The sequence below is a fragment of the Engystomops pustulosus genome, chromosome 1, assembly GCF_040894005.1.
Source record: "Engystomops pustulosus chromosome 1, aEngPut4.maternal, whole genome shotgun sequence".
NCBI lineage: Eukaryota > Metazoa > Chordata > Amphibia > Anura > Leptodactylidae > Engystomops > Engystomops pustulosus.
The window spans coordinates 89,656,005-89,681,054 of NC_092411.1; the positions used below are offsets into that span (position 1 = coordinate 89,656,005).

Genomic DNA, 25,050 nt, shown 5'->3' on the forward strand with positions numbered 1-25,050 from the left:
ATAAAAACACAATAAAACCTATATAAATATAGTATCCCCGTGATTGTACCGTCCCAAAGAATATACAACACGTCATTTGGGGCATATGGTGAAATCTGTAAAAACCAAGCCCACAAGAAAATGCCACAAATGCGTTATTTACACCAGTTTCCCAGTACACTGCATGGAATATTAAATACCGTCACTGTGAAGTGTAATTTGTTACACAGAAAACAAGCTCTCACACAGTGCTTTACATGGAAAAATGAAAAAGTTAAAGATTTTTGAAAAAAAAGAGCCTGGTCGTTCAAGGGTATCTACCACCAAGATGAAGGACTGAATGCAAAAGAGCCTGAGGGGCTCCAGGCTACTCAGGTGTAAATGGAGACTGGAGCCCCTCAGGCCCATTTGCATACAGACTTTCATCCTGGTGGCAGATGTCCTTTAAGGGGTTAAGAGCCAGGCTCCTCTGAACAGATTTAGATCATTTAACACCAACCATCTGCAGTTCAAAGGGATTTTCCAAGTTAGTAATGTTGAAGACCTATTATGCTTCTGGGACATAATCATGCTTGGTCCACGAAAGCCAAACCATGTGCTAGTCAGAATCCACGGACCAAGCACAGACCAGTGGAGGACAGGAGTCCCTGCATCACAGTGAACTATGATGCAAGGAGTCACAGAAGGCAGGGACTCCAACATATATAGCTCCCTGTCACTGTGCTCAGTCCATGGAGTCTGACCAGGACATGGTCCGGTTTTCAGAAATCCATTTCAGTGAAAATACCGCTATATCCTCATATTTATAAACTGCTGAGAGTTTAAAGAATTCCATCTTATTCCAGTGCAGAAGACACATGCACATGCATCTGCTCCATATAAGCGTGAAGTCAAAGTTAACATGCATTAAATACAAGTCAAAACACACAAAAAAAAACACACATCATCAACACAAGTCATGTGGCAAACAAATAAAACCATTAGTTGATGACTGGTGTGAAATCCAGAAGGCGAGTAGTAACCATGGTAAGGGGAGAGAAGACTATCAGGGCCTTGCTAATGAGATCATCCAGACCTCCAACATCTCAGCTGGTTTTACACAGCTTCAAAGTGCAGCCATGCCCTTTTCACAGACAGACAGGGTGGTGCTTTAAATAGACGACCAACAGGAAATCATTCCCCTGCAAAATATTAAAGTACAATTACCGGTTGCCTGATATGTTGCCATGACATTCTTTCTGACGGTGGAAAGTCACAAAACGAATTATCCACGAAACAAACGAACTAGAAACCAGAGGTAATGTATGTAGTCACAGGAGGGGGAATCAGAAGCATCCCTGGATCTGACACATCACCCAGTGTACCGCTCCTATCCCTATTATTATATAGCATGCAACACAAATATATATTTGTATAGATCAGACATTTTGGGGCACATTGTAATAGATAGTCTTTGTATGACCCAAGGTCGTCATGGTAACCGATCGCTGCTCCCCAATGACATCATTGGGGGAGACTGATCTCCACCGCTGACATTAAAAAGCATGTGGCTTAGATAAAGACTCCTGCAATATGCAGCAAACACCCACCCGGTATGAAGAGGGCTCTGCCCGTGAGCCCTCTCCATACACCTGCAGCTGACATGTGACGTACTATAGAAAGATCATCTATCTATAGCTTTGGGGAATCTTGCCATGCTTCCAGATCCATAAGCAATCATCTACTTGTGTTCACAAGGCAAAACACATTAGGGTTCATTTACTAAGGGTCCGCAGACTGCACCATCGTGAGAATATCTGACGATTTCCGATGTGTGCCGCATTTAGAAGGGCTTTTTGTTGCACGCAATCAGATTTTTTTCACGCGACACAAATAGGGGGGTGGGGGGTGGGCGTGCCAACGAACAATCCGACGGATTCGGACAACGCGCGGAATTTAACATTCAAAATTGTGCCGCAAGCCATGCACTTACATGCACGATCTTAGTGAATCGCGGCAGCTCCGAATCCTCATCAGACAACGCACCTCGGGGATCGCGACGGCCCCATTGTCATAGTTCCTGAAACGCAAGTTTTTAGGTCTAAATGCATCTGCGTTCCTCCACCGATTCTGTTGAATTACACTTTGAAACATGCGAATGGGGCCCAAGATGCGAAGCCACCAGATTGGTGTCCTGGTGCGCTGTATCATATTGATTTTTTTTCTAATGAAAGTATAACCACGGTTTTACAAGTTACAGGTGGTCTAATATGCACCTCTTTCATCCAATTTGCGGTTAGTTTGATAAGTGCAGGAGGACTACTACAACTTCGTCCAGTTACTGCGCCGTGTCCTTGTCTTATCACTAGTAATGATCGCAGCAGCTGGCACAATCCATTGTAAAGTGATCCAGCGGTTAATGATTAACTTGCATGCCAGTCCAATAGGCACTTCCATACATCAAGTATATTCGTGGGGTTTTCTGCATTCAGGACGTATGACTGAACCGCCTCGACTCTCCTGAACGCCGCAATGGAGGCCGGAAATAATGACAGGCTTGGTGCACACAGAAAACGGAGGGATTGTTCCCAAGCACAGAGCGCAGCAAGGGAGCCGGCCTTCAGCAGTTATATTGAGTTACGGATTTTTCCAACAGTGCGCAGATGATATAAATATTATATACCACAGGACATTCCTTCAAGGAACATGAATCACAAAACATAAATTGCACAGAGCACAGATAAAGAAAACACATGGGAGATGTAAAACAGGGCTGGATCTGTTTATTTCATAACAGTGCCCGTCGTGCCCCATGAAATCCGACATCTGATAACAAAGTAACACTTTTGTCTTACGTATCATGAGGTGATGTAACACAGAAGCAGGCATGACAAAGATGTGAGCTCCATAATGAAGGGTTTCAGCGTCACTGCAGCACAAACATCGGAATAATCATGTTATATATAAAACCCACTGCAGGAACAACATGTATTCAGCAATACAACGCACCCCCACCTTAAGGAGATAAAAAAAACACTACTACTTGGAAACAGACTCTATAGGCCATTTGCCATCTGTTGCAACGTTCAGAACACGTTCGCTTACAACATTTCGCTCTGATGCCTAGAAAAACAAGTCATAATTGTAAGACAGGATTGGCCAGACACTACAGGTAACCCAGTAGCAGCTAAACAAGCCAAAAAACTACAATACTGACTACAAATACTGGAAATGCAGTGTATGGGGGGATAGTTATCACTGAGTCTATATCCTACTAGCGTTACAAGTGACCCTTCTAACTATCCCATAGATGTAGGTAGAAAACTGCCTGAAGTAGCTGGATCATTCACCCCGGGCCAGATTAAGGGTGGTGGAAGCTGCTGGCCAAAGAACAACCTGGTGGGGCCATCAATTAATTCCAATGAGAACAGGATTGTTCTTAAGTTGAAATTGTATGCAAGTCAGAACTGTATATTTTATAAATTGCAACCCCATCAAAAAATGTTTTGGTATCTGGTCTAACAATAAAGCATAAAAGCAAAAACCTTTGATAACTCTTACAGCTTACACCATTGTAGCCTGGGACTAAAGTACAGTAAATTACCAACATCCAGAGGGCTGTTTGTAACTAGGGGTCGTCTGTAAGTCAAGGACCATCTGTACATGATAAATACATCTTTATTTCTATAGTGCCATCAAAGCGCACCCCTCAGCTGCTGCAGACCACCAAAGCGCACCCCTCAGCTGCTGCAGACCACCAAAGCGCACCCCTCAGCTGCTGCAGACCACCAAAGCGCACCCCTCAGCTGCTGCAGACCACCAAAGCGCACCCCTCAGCTGCTGCAGACCACCAAAAGGTTTTACACAGCTTCAAAGTGCAGCCATGCCCTTTTCACAGACAGACAGGGTGGTGCTTTAAATAGACGACCAACAGGAAATCATTCCCCTGCAAAATATTAAAGTACAATTACCGGTTGCCTGATATGTTGCCATGACATTCTTTCTGACGGTGGAAAGTCACAAAACGAATTATCCACGAAACAAACGAACTAGAAACCAGAGGTAATGTATGTAGTCACAGGAGGGGGAATCAGAAGCATCCCTGGATCTGACACATCACCCAGTGTACCGCTCCTATCCCTATTATTATATAGCATGCAACACAAATATATATTTGTATAGATCAGACATTTTGGGGCACATTGTAATAGATAGTCTTTGTATGACCCAAGGTCGTCATGGTAACCGATCGCTGCTCCCCAATGACATCATTGGGGGAGACTGATCTCCACCGCTGACATTAAAAAGCATGTGGCTTAGATAAAGACTCCTGCAATATGCAGCAAACACCCACCCGGTATGAAGAGGGCTCTGCCCGTGAGCCCTCTCCATACACCTGCAGCTGACATGTGACGTACTATAGAAAGATCATCTATCTATAGCTTTGGGGAATCTTGCCATGCTTCCAGATCCATAAGCAATCATCTACTTGTGTTCACAAGGCAAAACACATTAGGGTTCATTTACTAAGGGTCCGCAGACTGCACCATCGTGAGAATATCTGACGATTTCCGATGTGTGCCGCATTTAGAAGGGCTTTTTGTTGCACGCAATCAGATTTTTTTCACGCGACACAAATAGGGGGGTGGGGGGTGGGCGTGCCAACGAACAATCCGACGGATTCGGACAACGCGCGGAATTTAACATTCAAAATTGTGCCGCAAGCCATGCACTTACATGCACGATCTTAGTGAATCGCGGCAGCTCCGAATCCTCATCAGACAACGCACCTCGGGGATCGCGACGGCCCCATTGTCATAGTTCCTGAAACGCAAGTTTTTAGGTCTAAATGCATCTGCGTTCCTCCACCGATTCTGTTGAATTACACTTTGAAACATGCGAATGGGGCCCAAGATGCGAAGCCACCAGATTGGTGTCCTGGTGCGCTGTATCATATTGATTTTTTTTCTAATGAAAGTATAACCACGGTTTTACAAGTTACAGGTGGTCTAATATGCACCTCTTTCATCCAATTTGCGGTTAGTTTGATAAGTGCAGGAGGACTACTACAACTTCGTCCAGTTACTGCGCCGTGTCCTTGTCTTATCACTAGTAATGATCGCAGCAGCTGGCACAATCCATTGTAAAGTGATCCAGCGGTTAATGATTAACTTGCATGCCAGTCCAATAGGCACTTCCATACATCAAGTATATTCGTGGGGTTTTCTGCATTCAGGACGTATGACTGAACCGCCTCGACTCTCCTGAACGCCGCAATGGAGGCCGGAAATAATGACAGGCTTGGTGCACACAGAAAACGGAGGGATTGTTCCCAAGCACAGAGCGCAGCAAGGGAGCCGGCCTTCAGCAGTTATATTGAGTTACGGATTTTTCCAACAGTGCGCAGATGATATAAATATTATATACCACAGGACATTCCTTCAAGGAACATGAATCACAAAACATAAATTGCACAGAGCACAGATAAAGAAAACACATGGGAGATGTAAAACAGGGCTGGATCTGTTTATTTCATAACAGTGCCCGTCGTGCCCCATGAAATCCGACATCTGATAACAAAGTAACACTTTTGTCTTACGTATCATGAGGTGATGTAACACAGAAGCAGGCATGACAAAGATGTGAGCTCCATAATGAAGGGTTTCAGCGTCACTGCAGCACAAACATCGGAATAATCATGTTATATATAAAACCCACTGCAGGAACAACATGTATTCAGCAATACAACGCACCCCCACCTTAAGGAGATAAAAAAAACACTACTACTTGGAAACAGACTCTATAGGCCATTTGCCATCTGTTGCAACGTTCAGAACACGTTCGCTTACAACATTTCGCTCTGATGCCTAGAAAAACAAGTCATAATTGTAAGACAGGATTGGCCAGACACTACAGGTAACCCAGTAGCAGCTAAACAAGCCAAAAAACTACAATACTGACTACAAATACTGGAAATGCAGTGTATGGGGGGATAGTTATCACTGAGTCTATATCCTACTAGCGTTACAAGTGACCCTTCTAACTATCCCATAGATGTAGGTAGAAAACTGCCTGAAGTAGCTGGATCATTCACCCCGGGCCAGATTAAGGGTGGTGGAAGCTGCTGGCCAAAGAACAACCTGGTGGGGCCATCAATTAATTCCAATGAGAACAGGATTGTTCTTAAGTTGAAATTGTATGCAAGTCAGAACTGTATATTTTATAAATTGCAACCCCATCAAAAAATGTTTTGGTATCTGGTCTAACAATAAAGCATAAAAGCAAAAACCTTTGATAACTCTTACAGCTTACACCATTGTAGCCTGGGACTAAAGTACAGTAAATTACCAACATCCAGAGGGCTGTTTGTAACTAGGGGTCGTCTGTAAGTCAAGGACCATCTGTACATGATAAATACATCTTTATTTCTATAGTGCCATCAAAGCGCACCCCTCAGCTGCTGCAGACCACCAAAGCGCACCCCTCAGCTGCTGCAGACCACCAAAGCGCACCCCTCAGCTGCTGCAGACCACCAAAGCGCACCCCTCAGCTGCTGCAGACCACCAAAGCGCACCCCTCAGCTGCTGCAGACCACCAAAGCGCACCCCTCAGCTGCTGCAGACCACCAAAGCGCACCCCTCAGCTGCTGCAGACCACCAAAGCGCACCCCTCAGCTGCTGCAGACCACCAAAGCGCACCCCTCAGCTGCTGCAGACCACCAAAGCGCACCCCTCAGCTGCTGCAGACCACCAAAGCGCACCCCTCAGCTGCTGCAGACCACCAAAGCGCACCCCTCAGCTGCTGCAGACCACCAAAGCGCACCCCTCAGCTGCTGCAGACCACCAAAGCGCACCCCTCAGCTGCTGCAGACCACCAAAGCGCACCCCTCAGCTGCTGCAGACCACCAAAGCGCACCCCTCAGCTGCTGCAGACCACCAAAGCGCACCCCTCAGCTGCTGCAGAACACCAAAGCACACACCTCAGCTGCTGCAAAGCAAAATGCACACCTCAGCTGCTGCAGATCCTCATTATACAAACATCACCTGCTGCAGAACCTCACAATATGCAACCCAGCTGCTGCAGAACCCAATTATAAAAGAACCTCAGTTGCAGCAGATCATCATACTGCAAAACCATAGCTGCTGCTGTACCTCATGATATACGCCTCAGCTGCTGCAGAACCTCGTAATGGAAATCTTATCTGCTTTAGCCCCCAATATCTTGCAAAGCTGTGACCCCACTGCCCACACAGCTAAGGTAACCAGCAGTATGCATCGTACAGGTTGTTTAAATTGCTGATCATGAAGAAGTAGTGGAGGCCCCCTCCTCCTGCTAACAGGTGGGGGCCGGCGCCCCGGGTGCCCTCCCAACAATCCATCCCCGATCCACACGTAGAGGTAGGGCAAGATTGGGGTGGACTGAAATGGAAAGTATTAAAGCGGTTGCCCTGGTATACCCGTCAATGCAATTCTCTAATGTGCATGTTTTCAACTAAATTGCCCATGTTTACCTTTACCTGGCTACATACAGTCTATGCTTATGCTAACCACATAGGAATGTCTCAAATGGGTACACGTGTGTACAGTATGTGAAGACCACCACCAGCAGTACCACTATTGGTCAGGAAAGATGGAGCATTCTACAGTCACCATGATTAATGAAAATGATCTGTCAGGTGCTGCTGACTGGGTGACTTATCAGGCACAGTGAATATATACAAAAGACCTATAACATGTGGTTTGTTGTGTATAGACAGCAATGTCATTGTCTATTTACACCCATCCCAAGTCCAAACCTTTTTTTTTTTTATCATTTAGCATAAGAAAAATCTTGCACAATAGAAGACTAGATTTTTTCCAACTTGGCACCGTCTTCCTCTTAGATGCATTTCATAAATCTGATCCATTGTCTATTTAACGTTTAGGGCTAATGACAAACAAGGTCACGGCTATAAAGGTTTTTACATCTTGTACAGGTCTTTACATATTCCTTAAATGTCAGCTACATTCCATTATTTTCCAAAAAAGCCTATGAGATTATCACCTTACCAACCAAATTCCACTAAGCCAAACACGCTCATACTTGTTTGCTGTCTGTTTATAAAACCAAGCACAGTTTGTGTTCCCCACAGAGAGCATGAAAAGTATGGCTTTTCACTGAGCGCCTAAAGCGTGGTCAAATTATCCACATATTACAGGAATAAATCGAGAAGATGAATTGCTTCAATAAAAACGAGCTGAAGAACTCAGAGTCTTCCCTTCCAAACACTCAGGAGTCGTCGCATTGCAAACATAAATGTAAAAGTATATGATTAATTTTAGCTCAATGGCATTACTGGGACCAAATCCAAATGAAATAAGCAACAGGCCTATTCTTGTCCAATTTGTTTTCTTGGAATCTGTAATAACAACTTTAATAAACCTCAAAGTTTAGAAATTCAAATACAAGGCATTGAAGACCATATTAAATAATAGCAAAGTACAAAAGCTGATCCTTTAAGCGTATCTAAACCTTTGAAGCATATTAATGCAGAAATGAATAGTGTAGTGTAGGTGATAAAGTATATTATAATGTTTACCGTTTAAGTAAAGCAGCTTCACAATGCCTTTTTTCAGCTTCTTTCTCCTGCAGTGAGCAGAGTATCTGAACCCCCTTATACTGCATAAAGATAAAGAAAGGATAACCCTTTCCATACCTAGAGAATATTTCACATGATGATTCAGTTCTCTGAGGAGATAAGACTATCCTGGCTCTGTAAACAGTTAAGTTATTAGGATTATTATCAGGCTCTCATCTGTCAGGAGTACAGGAGAGAAAGCTGATTTACATAAACTTAAATAAGGAAGAAAGACAGGGTAAAAAGATGGCTATAGCAATAGATTTCTTTAATAAAGTAAATTACAAAGTTTCCGCACTCATTGATTTATAAAATTTTGACAAAAATTTTGTCACGCTTTAAAATTAGAGATGAACATGTTCCTGTACAGACGCTAATGGCATGCACAGTAACAGATCCTCATAAACAGGCAGTCCCTTTGTTACGTACAAGATAGGTTCCATAGGTTTGTTCTTAAAGTTGAATTTGTATGCAAGTCGAAACTGTATATTTTTTAATTGTAGATCCAGAAAAGAATTCCCACAAATTTTTTTGCCCCTGTGACAATTATAGTTTCAAAATTTTTTGCTGCAATTGGACCAAGAATGATCAATAAAGCTTCATTACAGACACCTTACAGCTGATCGTTGCAGTCTGGGACTATAAGTACAGCATCCAGAGAGCTTCACCAGAGGTCACAGTGGGCAGAGAGGTCCGTCTTTAACTAGGGGTCAACTGTAAGTGGAGTGTTCTTAAGTAGGGGACCGCTTGTATCACTATAAAATTCTCACTTTTATTAAATATATTATATTCCAGGACAATGGAGTTTAATAAATTTCATTCATCAATATTAAGAACATCCTAATGTAGGACTAGACACAGCCCAGAACCTTACCTACCGATCTGTATTGTGGGCAACACCTAAATATTGAAGATGTCATCCATATGCCAACAAAACTAATGTAACCATAACTACAATGCATAATAAAACTCTGTGATGAAGACCAATGTTATTCTCAATCTTTACCCTTCTACTAAAGTAAGTTCCCTGGGAAATCCAAAAATATCTGAGCAAGGAGTCTTCACATGCGCCATACTTCACACAGTAGCGTTTCCCATCACTTCAAAGGTTTTCTTGTTTAGGTATTTGGATATTACAGTGACTGGGTGCCAAATGAATAAAAGAATCATATCCTCAATGAAGCAAGTAATCCATTAAACTTGACTTTCCCTTGCACACTGTGACAAATAGAACTCAATACATGTAACTGTATGTAACAAGTGCTCAGCTCAAGATTATCTCATCATTTATCTGTATACAAAAGTTAGTCTACTTGATAAGGTGAAAAGCTGAATTCTTCAGCCGCAAGGTTCCTCTGATATTACATTACATACATAAATGGCATCCTCACCTATTTTCTGGTTGAATATCTTGTCAAAGGTAAGCTCCCCTCGTTCTTCCAGGTACTTCTGCATCACACTTCGAATACTAAAAGGAAAAGGAATATGGAGATTTATAAGGTTGTGATTTTAACACTTCATCTTATTCTTACATCAAGCTGCACAGTGATATATTTGTATACACAGCTCCTGCGTTAGGCTGTGTTCACACGTTGCGTTTAGAAAATAAATTAAATGTGCAGTGGGAAAGAGCTAGAACTACAAAGTGTATTCTGCCTAGATATTTATTACTAATTAAACTAAAGAATGTTACTATCAGCCTGTCAAATGGATGTGATAGTATAAGGCAGTGGTGGCGAACCTATGTCACAAGTGCCAGAGGTGACACTCAGAGCCCTTTCTGTGGGCACCCAGGCCATTGCCTTCAGCACAGAATTTGCCAGACAGGACTCAAGGCTTCCTTCTGCGGTCCAAAACAGCCATAGACGTGCCATGCTCAGTGCCGTTTTGAAGCGACACCTCTTTGGCTGCCAGGACTACACGAGAAGTGAGAAGGTGTGGGCAGAGGTGGATTATGATTGGAGCTTCTGCTCTGGGTCTCACAATTCTCCATCTTCTTTCTATTGTATTGGTGTCCTGAGGATGCCAATACGATTGAAACTTATGATACAGCAGGGTTCAATAGGTTACTGCTTAGATTGTCATGTTGGCACTTTACGATATTAAAGTAGGTTTTGATTGTAAATTGGGCACCCTGTCGCTAAAAGGTTTGCCATCACTGGTATAGGGACACATTTAAGCATAATGTATGATAAACCTTATAGTACATTGTCACTTATCCATCTCAGCAGTGAATTACAACACTCTCCCTTGTACCAATCGCCAATGGTCTGACTTTAAAAGGAATCCTGTCCTAGTGGCACAAAGCTGTAAACATCACTTGTTTGCTTTAAGTACAGGTCCTATGCCATGACAAATTGTCCCAGATCTATTAAACCGCCTGCACCAGTTTTCTGACTCTGCATTAGAAAGCACGTGTAATTATAAATTCTGCGCCAGTTTTGTGTGTCCCAGCTGTATTGTGTCCAACAAGACAGAAAATTGACTTGACACACTGTATATTAAAAGGTGCACCCTTCCAGAGCAGTGCAGGGTGCACCAAATAATTGAAGCCCGTACATCTGTATTCACTAATCTGGCAGAAAGGAAACCCCATATCTTGCAGTTGTTCCCCCAAATCTTCCTAGCATCCATGTAATAGATTATGAGCTTTAGGGACAGATGGTTGGCAATGTAACAGCAGGTTCAGACTACACAAGGTGTATTACTATGGTGACATAAATATGCATCAGAGCTGCAGACTCCAAAACAACACAATAAAAGTGAAGATTATGTGTAAAGTCATTGATATGAACAGGTAAGTAAAATTGGCTACTAAAGCGAATACTGCCTGTATATAAACCACAGTAACAAGACTATTCCTGGCTGCAAACAGAAACATTATTTGTATCATGCACGAACTGACAACCCATAAATACATAATATTTCACACAGTGGAGGATTTGATAACATTGTATTCCGTTTAGGATGAATCACATGGGGGACTTTGATACAATTGGATCCTATTTAGATAATCCTTTGTGCTATGATGTTACCTCCCTCCTCTTCTTAAAGTGTATTATAATGTATTGTAAAGGTATAATGTGTCAGCTGGATCCCAGGACTACATACGAACCAGAGCAGCCATGAAAAGTCGGAATAGGCTATTAGCCTCTCTGAATCAGAGCCAAATTTCTATGCATTGACAGAAATGGACAAATGCCAGTAGAGAGACACTAAAAATAAATGGAAGGAAGCACATTATAAATTTGATTTTCTACTGGATCCACAGGAAATTATTGTATGATGCGACTGGTTTGGATAATAGTCATTAGTACAATGCAAGTAAGTACAGAATATCCATCACAGCAATTTCTTTATAGGAAGCTTCCAATGCTGGGAATAACAATAATGGAATCCGACATTAAGGATGGGGTCAGGCTGCAGTGGTCACTTGTCATGTTACCGTGCCAAAGAGCACAAACTTTGGACAAGTGTAGTAAAGTTAGGACCTTTCACCACCATAATAATAATCTTTATTTTTATATTGCATAACCCCAACTCTTTACATCATTTAATAGGCATTGTTCCACTGTCAGATGGGAGAGACATGTCATCTTCCCCAGCTCAGGACCACCCATCTGACAGGAGAGAGACCAATCGTCTCTTTACTATGGTGGTCCAGAGCTGAAGCAGACGGCTTAGTAGTTATAATGGAAATGTTCAACAATGCTAGAATCTGTGGAATTGCCTATTAAAGGTTGTAAAGAGTAGGAGTTTGTAAAAGGTAATATTAAACGTTAAAATGAGATTCATGATTTCTGATCTGGCTTTAGTCAGGAATCCAGCTTCATGCTTTTACGCTATCTGCACACACAGTGGATTGTAATGCGGAAAAGCTGCACATAAATCTCCATCAAATACGTTTAGGGAGTTTTTGATGTGGATTTACATCGGTTTTTCTGTTTGAGGTTTTAACATCTTTTCAACTGTGTTGTGATGTCCTTATTGGTAAAAAAAAAAAAAAAAAAAAAAAAAAAAAACTGCGTAAATACAAAGTTTTATGAAAATCTGCCTGGAAGAAATGTGCATAATAAGCTGCATGTGCTATCCGCCTTACAGTTTGTAGGTTTCTACACAACACAACTTGCTCAATACTGTTCAGAAGTGTATCAGCACGCCCCTCCAACCACTGATATGGACTATGGAGGCCAGCGGGCTAGTTGGGTCTTCCCATTTTAGCATCTTAATCTTACCTTGTTAAAGTTTGGTACAAGTGGCCAACCACTTTAATTTTAGAGTATAGTAAGGTACAACAGACTGAACTTGACATTTATACTACAGAAGTTTTCTCATGGTGAACATTAAATTATTCCATTGCATCTTCAGTAGTTGGTACAAATCCCCTTTCCACATTGGTCTCCAGGCATTTCCTGCTAAACCTGGGTGTCCATTCCCATACCAGCTGTAATGACATCGAGCCTGACTGCAAGATTTCAGAATCAAACAAGTTATTATACAGATCGGTCACTTAGTTACAGCACAAAGTGCATCTTTATTCTAAGACCCTAAATCTTATTTGCTTCTTGAAGTATCCAGAAGTTACTCAGACTCCCATGTATCCAGGTGGTGATAATGCTGTAACCCTCGAGGCACTATCTAAACATATCTGAAAAAAACGTGGCCAGAATGTTTACATCCAGTGGTTTATATTACTGATATAGAGGTGGGTAAGGAAAGTATTAGGATTATTATTATTGCTGCTGCTATTGGCCCATCTCAATATAAAAACATAAATAGATCAAACATGTAATGTTTCCACCATCCAGGATTCATTCAGTCTCTTTGCAGCATGCCATCCTCCCCTTACATCTGTTGGCTAGGTCAATCTCTTATTATGTGCTAATTCACTGCAGTGGATGTGGATATCCCTTGCATCTAATCAGGATAAAAGTATGGCCTTCAGCAATATTGGCATGCAGTAAATCATCTTAAGGTAGCTGGGATTATCATTTGTTGGCTATGACTTATTAGAATTGGAGGGTTTAGTACGCAGATATTGAAGCGTTTCCACAAATAACCCACACCCTTATCCAGAGAGATCACGCTCTGTCAACATGTCACTGTTAATAAGATCTGCTTCTGTCCATGTATTCTTCCCTTACTAGAAGGCTAGTAAGCTAGAAACTAGTAAATTCTATATACAGTACTAGTTAAGTTGTGCAGCCAAAGGGATATATACTGGGCAGAACATGGAAAATCATTTTGTGTAGAAAATGCTAAAACACAAGGAAAGCACTAGAAAAAGATATCAGCTAAAGTATAAGGGCCATTCCACATCCAACATTTAAATCAAAAAACACAAATGCAGTTTTTCTACAGTTTTATTAGTGAAAGCCAGTAGTAGATCTAGCAGAATTTTTCACAGTCCTGCTTCTACTAGCACACACAAAGGAATCTCCATTTCACAGGGAATCTACATGTGTCCACCAAGGAACTTGTTACCCCACTGAATAATAATTTTTCTTTTCACAACAGAAATGTGGTATAGTCACGTATATGCCCACCAATACTTACAGGAACTGCATAGAAGAATTCAACATTTATTCATCTACAAATCTAAACTGCACACTCCATACACAGTAGCCATTATACATCTTCATATACCATTGAGTGACTCTTAAGTTGAGAGTATTGGGTCTGGATTTTGTTTCACCATTCTAAACCGCTCGTCTATTCATTAGTTAACTCTTTGGTAACCAATTTTTAACAGTGCTATCTGGGATACAGTACAAAACAAAAGTTTGGATGCATCTTCTCAATCAAAGAGTGCTCAGTATTTTCACGAACATAAAAATTGTAGAATCACATGTGGAAAATAAAAGCATGAAACAACTGAAAATATGTCTTATACTCTTGTCAGGTGCAGACACAGCTAATAGTCAGGTGCAGACACAGCTAGAAAAAAAGCAACCAAGTTGCTTTAAGAAATGAAGATCAGTCAGTCCGAAAAATTGGGAAAACTTTGAAAGTGTCCCCAAGTGCAGTTGCAAAAACCTAGATGACCTGGCCTCCACAGTCACCAGCCCTTAACCCAATTAAGATGGTTTGGGGTGAGCTGGACGGCAAAGTGAAGGCAAAAGGGCCAACAAGTGCTAAGCATCTCTGGGAACTCCTTCAAGACTGTTGGAAGACCATTTCAGGTGACTACCTCTTGAAGGTAATCAAGAGAATTCAAAGTGTGTGCACAGCAGTAATCAAAGCAAAAGGTGGCTACTTTGAAGAACCTAGAATATAAGAACTCCTTCAAGACTGTTGGAAGACCATTTCAGGTGACTACCTCTTGAAGGTAATCAAGAGAATTCGAAGTGTGTGCAAAGTAGTAATCAAAGCAAAAGGTGGCTACTTTGAAAACTGAAAATATATCTTATATTCTAGGTTCTTCACACTTTGGTTTCTCAGGTATATAATTCCACATATGTTAATTAATAGTTCTGATGCCTTCAGTATGTGTCTACAATTTTTTTATAGTCATAAAAATACAGTAAAGTCTTGAATGAGAAGGTGTGTCCAAACTTTTGGTCTGTACTGTATATTGCAACAGGAGGAGTCGCTGTCACCTTATTTTATCAATCTGCTTTATTGCTCTACAGTCACTTGGCAACAAACCACATCTTATGGTCAATTATTTTATGTTTTGAAGCATTGAGGTATTAACTTACAGGAATTGATGCCCAATTGACATTACAATTGGTATGGGAATTGTGAATAATGAATAACCTAGTTAGTTACTACTGCTGATATCTACTCCAATTATAGCGCCTATTTCAATTTGGAAGAACCACATGGTGGAAAACATCCTTGAATGTTCTTGTTATTAGCTTTGTATTATTTATGTGTATTGTACATACCTAACCAACAGGCATTGTACTATACACATATATCTATATATGTGGGTAACCGTGGTTGTAGATACTTATATGCAAGATCCTTCTTGGCCTATTATTTAGTACAAGACGTATGTGCTGATCAGTATGCCACCTGACCTGCACAGGTTGAGAGATGAAGTCCACTTACTGACATGTGGATTTGTGGACAAGTGAATTGTAAAATGCTGTCTGTGTAAGATAAGAGCATGGCATAATTCAGATCAAGTGGAAGCCTACACTTTAAAGGGAACCTGTCGGCAGGAGACCTATTTTTAGCACTCCCCCAGTCCCCACAGAGCATAGTACATACACTGCCAAAGTGTTTTTGCATAAAAAAAAATAGGTTTTACAGAAAAAAAGATATGTTATATTGTACCTTTCATTAGCATCTGCTGTGTGACTAGGTAGTTGCCTATTGGGAGGGGCTGGAAAGGCGCAGTTCCCCCCACCCTTGGGAAACAGCTTCTCCATGTGACCTTTTCAAATATATGAAAACACCCATCACTGGGCTTAGCGATGCCCCCTGCTCCTCTACAGCCAATCCCGAGTGTGGGGAGTTATTCATATGTTTGAAAAGGTCACATGTGGGAACTGCTCCTTTCCAGCCCCTCCCAATTGGCAACTGCCTAGTCACACAGCAGATGCTAATGAAAGGTACAATATGACATATCTTTTTTTCTGTAAAACCAATTTTTTATAAAAAAACACTTTGGCAGTGTATGTACTATGCTCTGTGGGGACTGGGGGAGTGCTAATATTTCAACAATACATATGTTGAATCAATATTTTCAACAATACAAATGTGGACTCCATCCCAGACAGACAGTCTCCCATACTGGCCATCCGCCCTTTGTGTTAGATTTGACCTGTTATGGCCTTTTCTGCATGTGAACAGGTTTTAAAATACATAAATTAATGATCGACTCTATGAGTTATCCTAGAGATGAATGTCAATTTATATATTTAGGTAGGGGGCAATGTATAAACAATCTTCATTTTTTTTTTTCTAGCACCACTTGGCTGGGATTACTTGCATAATCCATCTCATGGCCACTGAAGCGAATGCTGTGAGAGCAGTCGTATGACAAGACAGTAGAAAAGTTACAATAACAGAGTAGGGATGTAAGTTAACCTCCGAATGTACACAAAGCAGCATTTTCCGAAAGATAACACTCTAAAAGACTGATACGGTCACAATGCCAGGGCTGAATACATCTAATCAGCAGACAAGAGCATCTGAGGGCATGAGGAAACATGACCACCAAGTCGCACATTGTTATGGCGATATCTACAACCGCCATATTCACAAGCGTCACAAAAATAAACCCTATGGTCATTGGCTGTCACTCAGAAACCTTCCCAGAAAGCTTCTCACTAACTAAATTGCCAGTCTCTTAAAACATGGATCACGTATTCACAATTTTGGAACAAATACTATATTTATTTAACCTTTGCTTCCATTTTATTCTGACATCTATTGTTTGACAAAAGTTCCAAATCATCTTCCAAAATGTGGGAATGACCAGGTACGATTGAAAATTGTCCATACAAGTATATGACTGGTGGTATGACTGCACTAAAATAATAGTCTAAATAATAGTCTAAACCAAAGTTGTTGGTGCCCCATCCTACATATATCAAATAACTGGAATTACATGCCACCCTCCAGACTAAGCCCTCTAACAAATGATCGTGGCAGTAGAGCCCTCTTCATAGCGAGAACTGGAAAAAAAACTGCATGTTTAAAAGGTGATAAAAGCAGGAGTGTGACCTTAGAAGGGTTCTTGGAAATATTCAGATATGTGCGCAGCATTTTTCTGCTATCACTCCAGCCATGTTTATAAAATAATGAAAGGCGCAGGCGGGCGCAGTGAGGTCATCACATCACAGCCTGAAGTGTGTCAGTGGAACTGAAGAGCGACACCACCTTATGCAGGTTTTAGCATATGCACAAATGGACACCTCTGAAGGTGGCCGCTGGGAGGACAGGCAAGTACAGCTATAGCTATACACACCTAATCCAACTGGAAAACTCCTTTAAAAGGAAATCTACCAGCAGGATCAAGGATTGTTAGCAAAGCACACTTACATGCTGGTGTGCCTATCCTCTGTGAGGATCTTTTCTTTTAGTTTCAGCACTAGTTTTGGTTTTTTTTAAGGTTTTAAAAATGATGCAAATGACCCTAAGGGGCTCCTGGTTCCATCGACACCTTTGAAGCCCGGAGCCCCTCAGGCTCATCTGCATCATTTTTAAAAACAATTTTTTTTTTCGTTTTAAAAAGCATGCAAGTGTGCTTGGTTTGAAATCCTTCATCCTACTGGTAGATGGCCTAAGAAATAGTGCGATTCTCTGCTGATGGATTCAACCATTTGTGTTCTCAGATTCCAAATTGAAAATTTTCAAATTTCATCAGATTTCAAATTAGTTTTCCATCAAATTCTGTTCACACTTTTCAAGTGGATTTAAAAAATGTATGAATAAATAAATGAATGTATGACGTCTATAGCATACGATAAGTGAAAAATAGATTGCTCTTAGATGGTGAACAAACGCTGTCAGTTCTTTTATCACTGACCCACAGGCTGGAATAGTTTTTCAAATGGCCTTGGACTAAAGTAGAGAATGCTGTAAATTTCTCCCAATAGTTAGAACATGCTTGTAAAATATATAGGAACCATCGGTCAAGATCCAGGTCAGAAAACCTAAGTATTTCTCTTCTTTTCTGTGTTAGTATACCCTAATGGGACAGGATGAAGTGTAAGTAGTAAGCCAGTTGCACATGGAGTGATGCCAGATTTAGTTCAGAACTGTGAAAATCTCACTCAACTAGGATGGAACTAGGACTATAAAAACTGAAAAAAAAGTCTATCTGCATTGGAGGTTCTCTTAGAGGGTTCCATCAAAGATTTCTTGAAAAATCCCCCCATTCCCAAAAAAAAGACTGTTATAACTCCAAAATTTGTACAAGAGTGAACCTAGGCGTTTCTTAATAAGTCAGCAAACACTGCAAAAGATATGGCTTTGTTTATAACACAGGGCCTAATATCAGGCCAGTCATTTACTTTTCCCAGCAATGATCACTGCCGGCTGGTATAGGACGGTCCAGCTTAAAGGATATTAAGACTCTGATCACAACACTGTGGATCATATACACAATGTGTGGATTTACATTGCCCAGGACTAATTTGCCAATATTTACACTGTATAAACAGAGCTCATAAAAGGCTGAAGGAGTTGTATAGCTCATAAAAATGCTGACGTAACTAGTCTAATACCCTATAGCAAAGAGCTCTGCTAGTCACTAGAAACCCCTGTGCCGCATGGTACCGAGCCGTCAGCTGTCAGAAAAGCCGGCTAAAGTCAGTACAGCACGGATCAGCTTAAAGGTATCCCATCGCAAGCAACACAACCAGCAAACCAGAATTCCTATGGATCTCTTTATGTTCACATGAATACAAGACAAACAGGTTTCAGTGAATACAAGGTAAATGCAGAGGTGCCATTTTTTATTATCTTTCAGACTACAATAGTCTACAATACAAACAATCTGAAGGGAATTCAACAAGTAAACTGAAGCACTTAAATTAACACATGTATCGCTCATATGAGGATGAATGACATAGAAGACTTGATAGTTTCAGATTACATTTTCACACTACTACTACTTATGCTGCTGGTGCACATGTAAGGCTAAGTTCACACCTTCATTTCCCAGGTTAACTGATAGCAAATGCACAACACAAGATAAGGTATATAAGGAAATGGAAATTGCAGACGCAGGTGTGAATTGGGCCTTGTTGCAGTCACATGGATGCGGAGGTCGCACCTCCTGCAGCCAAGTAAACAGAGAATGGCATGGACTATCAGAGCATTGTTCCATTTGATCACATCCCCTACACCAGTGGTGGTGAACCTATGGCACGAGTGGCAGAGGTGACACGCAGAGCCCTTTCTGTGGGCACCCAGGCCATTGCCTTCAGCACAGAATTTACCAGACAGGACTCAAGGCTTCCTCCTGTGGTCCAAAACGGCCATAGACGTGCCATGCTCAGTGCCGTTTTGAAGTGACACCTCTTTGGCGGCCAGGAGTACACGAGAAGTGAGAAGGCGTGGGCAGAGATGGATTATCATTGGAGCTTCTGCTCTGGGTCTCACAATTCTTTCTCCATCTTCTTTCTACTGTATTGGTGTCCTGAGAACGCCAATATGATTGAAACTTATGATATAGCAGGGTTCAATAGGTTACGGCTTAAATTGTCATGTTGACACTTTACAATATTAACCCCTTAACGCTGAAGCCACTTTTCACCTTCCTGACACGGCCCATTTTTTAAAATCTGACATGTGTCTATTTAAGTGGTTATAACTTTGGAACGCTTTAACATATCCAGTTGATTTTGAGATTGTTTTTTCGTGACACGTTGTACTTCATGCTGGTTGAGAAATTTAAGCAATATATTTAGTATTTATTTATGAAATAAATGGAAATTTGGCAAAAATTTTGAGAAAAACAATGTTTTCCAAATTCTAAATTTTCTACTTTTTGGAAAGTGGGTCATATCACTAAAATAACTTGATAACTAACATTATCCATATGTCTGCTTTAACTTGGCATCATTTTTCAAACATCTTTTCCTTTATTTAGGATGTTAGGAGGCTTATAACTTTAGGTGCAATTTTTCAGATTTTCACAAAAATCATCAAAACCTACTTTTGGAGGGTCAATTTAGTTAGAAGTGACTTTATAAGGCCTACATGACAGAAAACCCCCACAAATTACACCATTTTAGAAACTACACCCCTCAAAATATTCAAAACAACCTTTGGGAATTTTGTTAACCCTTTGAGCGTTTCATGAGGGTGAAAGATAAATGAAAGTGAAATTAGAGAAATGTAATTTTATCTCACTATAGATTCATTGAACACTAAAATTTGCACCTTCACAATGGGTTAAAAAGGAAAATGCATTTTACAATGTTTAGGTCAATTCCTCCTGAGTATGCCAATACCCATTTTGTCACTGTACCCTGCTGTACGGACACAGGGGGGCACTTGGAATGGAAAGAGCGTTGTTTCGTTTTTGCAGGGCAAATATGGCTGAAAAAGTTTTCATGTGTCAGGATGCATTTGGAGAGCCATAATGGTACCAAAACAGAGAAAAGCCCCAACATGAGACACCATTTTGGAAAGTACACCCCTTGGAGAGTTTAGCAGCGTGTAATTTGTGTATTTTCCCCAACAGGTGTTTGATTCAATTAGGCCCCAAAAGTGAAAAAAGGTGAACATTTTCTCAAAAAAGTCACTTTTACCCCAAATTTTTGTAAGCCACAAGGGATAAAAGATAAAACAACCCCATAAATGTGTAAAACTATTTCTCCTAAGCACAGAACTGCACCACTTTTGCATATAAAGTGTTGTATGGGTGCACAGTAGAGCTCAGAAGGGAAAGAGGGGCTTTGGCCTTTTAGAAGCCAGATTTGACAATCATCCTTTACATGTGTCAGGATGCATTTGGAGAGCCCTAGTGGTACCAAAACAGAGGGGAACCCCAACAAGTGTCACCATTTTGGAAAGTGCACCCTTTGGAGAATTCAGCAAGGTGTGATATGTGTATTTTCCCCTACAGGTGTTTGCTTCAATTAGGTCCCTAAAAGGAAAAAAGTGAACATTTTCCCAAAAAAGTCACTTTTACGGCTAATTTTTGTATCCCATAAGGCATTAAAGATGAAACAACCCCAAAAAATGTGTACTAGCATTTCTCCCGAGTATAAAATTGCCCCACACATGCAAATAAAATGTTGTATGGGTACGCAGTGAAGCTCAGAAGGGAAAGAGGGGCATTGGCCTTTTAGAAGCCAAATTTGACAGACATCCTTTACATGTGTCAGGATGCATTTAGAGAGCCGTAGTGGTACGAAAACAGAGGGGAACCCCAACAAGTGTCACCATTTTGGAAAGCACACCCCTTAGAGAATTTAGCAAGGTGTAATATGTGTATTTGTCCGTAAAGGTGTTTGATTTAATTAGGACTTAAATAGATAAAAGGTGAACATTTTCCTATAAAGGTCATTTTACTCCTAATTTTATATAGTCACAAGGGATAAAAAAAATGTAATAACCCCTCAAAATGTGTAAACCTATTTCTCTCGAGTGTAGAAGTACCCCACATGTGTATATAAAATGTTGTATGGGCGCACAGTAAAAGGAAAGGGGAATGTTTGCCTTTTAGAAGCCAGATTTGACAGAAATGTTTGACATGCATTTGGAGAACCCTAGTGGTATAAAACGGATAAGAATCCGAAAAGTGACCCTAATCTTTGAATGCACACCCCTTAGAGAATTTTGCAATGTGTAATATATGTATTTGCCCCTACAGGTGAATGATCCAATTAGGCCCTAATCATTAAAAAGGTGAAAATTTTCCTATAAATGTCACTTTACCTCTAATTTTTGTAAGCCACAAGGGATAATATATTAAATAACCCCAAAAAGGTGTAAAACTATTTCTCCCGAGTGTAGAAGTACCCCACATGTGCATATAAAATGTATTATGGGCGCACAGTAGAGGAAAAGAGGAATGTTTGTCTTTTAGAGGCCAAATTTGCAAGAAATCCTTCACATGTGTCAGGATGCATTTGGAGAGCCGTAGTGGTACCAAAACAGAGGAAAACCCGAAAAGTGACCCTAATTGTTGAATGTACACCCCTTGGGGAATATAGCAAGGTGTAATATGTGGTGTAGTGTAATACACGTGGTGAAATGAGCATTTTGAACATATAGGTGGTTTCCAAATACGATGTGCAATGGAGTCCAAGATGAAAATTTCAATTATTTCTGGAAAGTTCAGTGCCCGTTATGTGGCGCCCCTTATGAAATAATGGAGGGGTATAGGGAGCAACGGGACATAACAGTTGTTACAATTATTCATTTTACCGAAATTAATTCACAATAGGTTGGGCGTGAATTGTGAATGTCTAGTGTATAAGGAGGTAGAATATACCAGGGGACCAACTAAACTTTTGTCACTCTGGAGTTGTCGCAGGTCTCTTAGTAGTATGTAGTGTCCATCCTTAGTATGTACTGTCCATCCTAACTCCTCTTTTGGAACAGACTCTTTATTGAGTCCTACCATTAGAAGCAGCAGAATTCACCGGGAAAATGCTGTCCTGGCAAAACACAGGAACATCTAAACCAGAGGTACTGGGGCTCCGTCCTTCTTGTCCCAATATTAGTTTCCTAATATCTTCCTCTTGAAAACGGAGAAATGATACGGCAGGACATGCACATTGGAACAGCACGTAAGAGTTGTACAGCATCATCTGAACAATGTGCACGGCCAGCGCTTTTCTTCGTTTTAGTAGGGAAATTATCGCCAAGTGTTGCTCTTATTCACCTTAGCGATGCCCATTGTGACGAATATTGCTGCTTTTGGCTGGACCAAATCGACCAGCCAATAGCGGCAAAACATGGACAGAGGAGGGCAACAAAACCCCTCTGGACCGCAAGGCACAATTGGTGGCTTTCAGGAACAGCCGCCACCCTGCCCCGATCACCGTGTCTACAGACATAGTGACCGGTATTACTGACGTCATAAGTAAATTCGCTGCTATTGGCTCGTCTGAATTGATGAGCCAATAGCAGCGATAATAAACTGGGGTTGTGTGGGGGGAACGTAACCCTTCTGGTCCATGGGGCAGGATGGATGGCTGTCAGGAACAGCTGCCGTCTTACCCCAATCAGTGAACAGCCGCCGTCTTACCCTGACCGGTGTTGTAAAGTCACTACTCGCCGCACCGTTCTATAACAACGCTCGTTGGGAATAGGCTATACAATCTTTATTTATTTTTTAAGCAATTTAGACAAATAAGGGCTTATTTTTTGCGAGACGAGATGCACTGTAAAGAAAACTTAATTTTAGTGGGTTTTTAGCTTATTGAAGCAATTTTATTAACTTTTTACGTGTGGAGGAAAATAAAATCATCAATTCTTGTTTTGGATTTTTAGCATTTTTTGGGGGGGGTGTTCACTGTAGCATAACAATAATATATTATCTTTATTCTACGGATCACTACGATTACGGTGATACCTCATTTATATAGTTTTATTTTTATTTTTCCAATTTTATTGAAGGAAAACTAGAATAGAAAAAATTGCATTTGTTTTAGTATTGCCATTTTTATAGCGGCATAATTATAGTATTTTTTGGTTTACGGAGCTGGTTGTAAGCTTATTTTTTGCGTGACAAGTTGCTCTTTTTATTGGTATCATTTTGGTGCTTGTAACTTTTTCGGATCACTTTTTAGAACATTTTTTGTAAAGCAATTTGATCAAAAGTTTTAATTTTTGGCAAGTTTTTGGGTTTTTTTTTTTACCACGTTCACCGAGCGGGTCCAATTATGATTAGGATTTATTGTACAGATTGTTACGGACGCAGCGATACCAAATAAGTGGGGGTTTTTCGTGATTTAGTGTTTTTTATACTTTATTACTTGTGTAAAGGGAAATGTGGTGTTTGGGGGGACTTTCACTTTCTTTTATTATTTATTTTTATTGTAAAAAACCTTTATTTATTTATTTTTACTTTTTTTACAGTAACTGACATCTAAGCTTGAACAAGTGATCTTCTGATCACTTGTTCAAGCTTTTTTACAGATTACACAGTGCAATACAGATGTATTGCACTGTGTAATGTAAGACACTGAGCATGCTGCGCATGCCCAGTGTCTTACAGCCGGGTCCTGCCAGAAGGCACGGACCCGGCTTCCGGATCAAGAACTTGCAGCCCCGGGCACCGGCAGTCCCGGGGCTGCGATCTGAGCAGCGGACCCCCCCGGTACGCGCCGCGGGGGGGTCCGATTCAGGTAATGTAGACATTTAAATGCCTCTAACACGCCGCGGTCAGCGCGACCGCGGCGTGTTAGGGGTTAACACCCGCGATCGGAGAAATCTCCGATCGCGGGTGTTAGAGGCGGATGTCAGCTATAATATATAGCCGACACCCGCAGCTTCTGGTGCCGGCTCCGTTCAGGAGCCGGCGCCAGAAGCTTGACGTAATAGTACTGCATTTTGCGGGAACGCACCTCCCGCGATGCAGTACTATTACGTCAAATGTCGGGAAGGGGTTAAAGTAGGTTTTGATTGTAGTTTGGGCACCCTGTCTCTAAAAGGATTGCCATCACTGCCCTACACCAATAGGTGTATTTTTGGACTCATTGCAGTGAATGATACTGCCTTCACTGCCTGCAGTGTAGTGACAGCCTTCAGGTCCACGTCAGATGCACCTACGTGGTCCATTTGTTGTAAATGCCATGTAGACAATTGTTCTGTGTGATCCCATTGTAAACACATGGACAACCTTTAAAACTTCTCCATGCTATTAAGTCATGGACACGGTCTTCAGAAGCAATTCAAATCCTGTTGGTCAAATACAGAAGAGTATTCATGGCCACGCACAATTAAGGTAATTGCCCCTTGCAGATTTTTGCACAGGTCATAGGTATAATTTACTTAATCCATGCAAATCATTTAAAAACTCACCCAAGGCCCTACAGCTTTGGAACAGAAAA

General features: G+C 41.1%; 1 protein-coding gene across 3 annotated transcripts in view; it reads right to left on the bottom strand.

Moving 5' to 3' along the window:
• The window catches only part of GRK3 (G protein-coupled receptor kinase 3), a 159,309-nt gene that overhangs the window by 95,330 nt on the left and 38,929 nt on the right, over positions 1-25,050 (bottom strand). For all 3 annotated transcript variants that reach the window (XM_072147052.1, XM_072147071.1, XM_072147062.1), the window contains exon 2: positions 9,967-10,043. In XM_072147052.1, the coding sequence (XP_072003153.1) occupies positions 9,967-10,043 (77 nt within the window). The remainder of the gene's footprint in view (positions 1-9,966; positions 10,044-25,050) is intronic.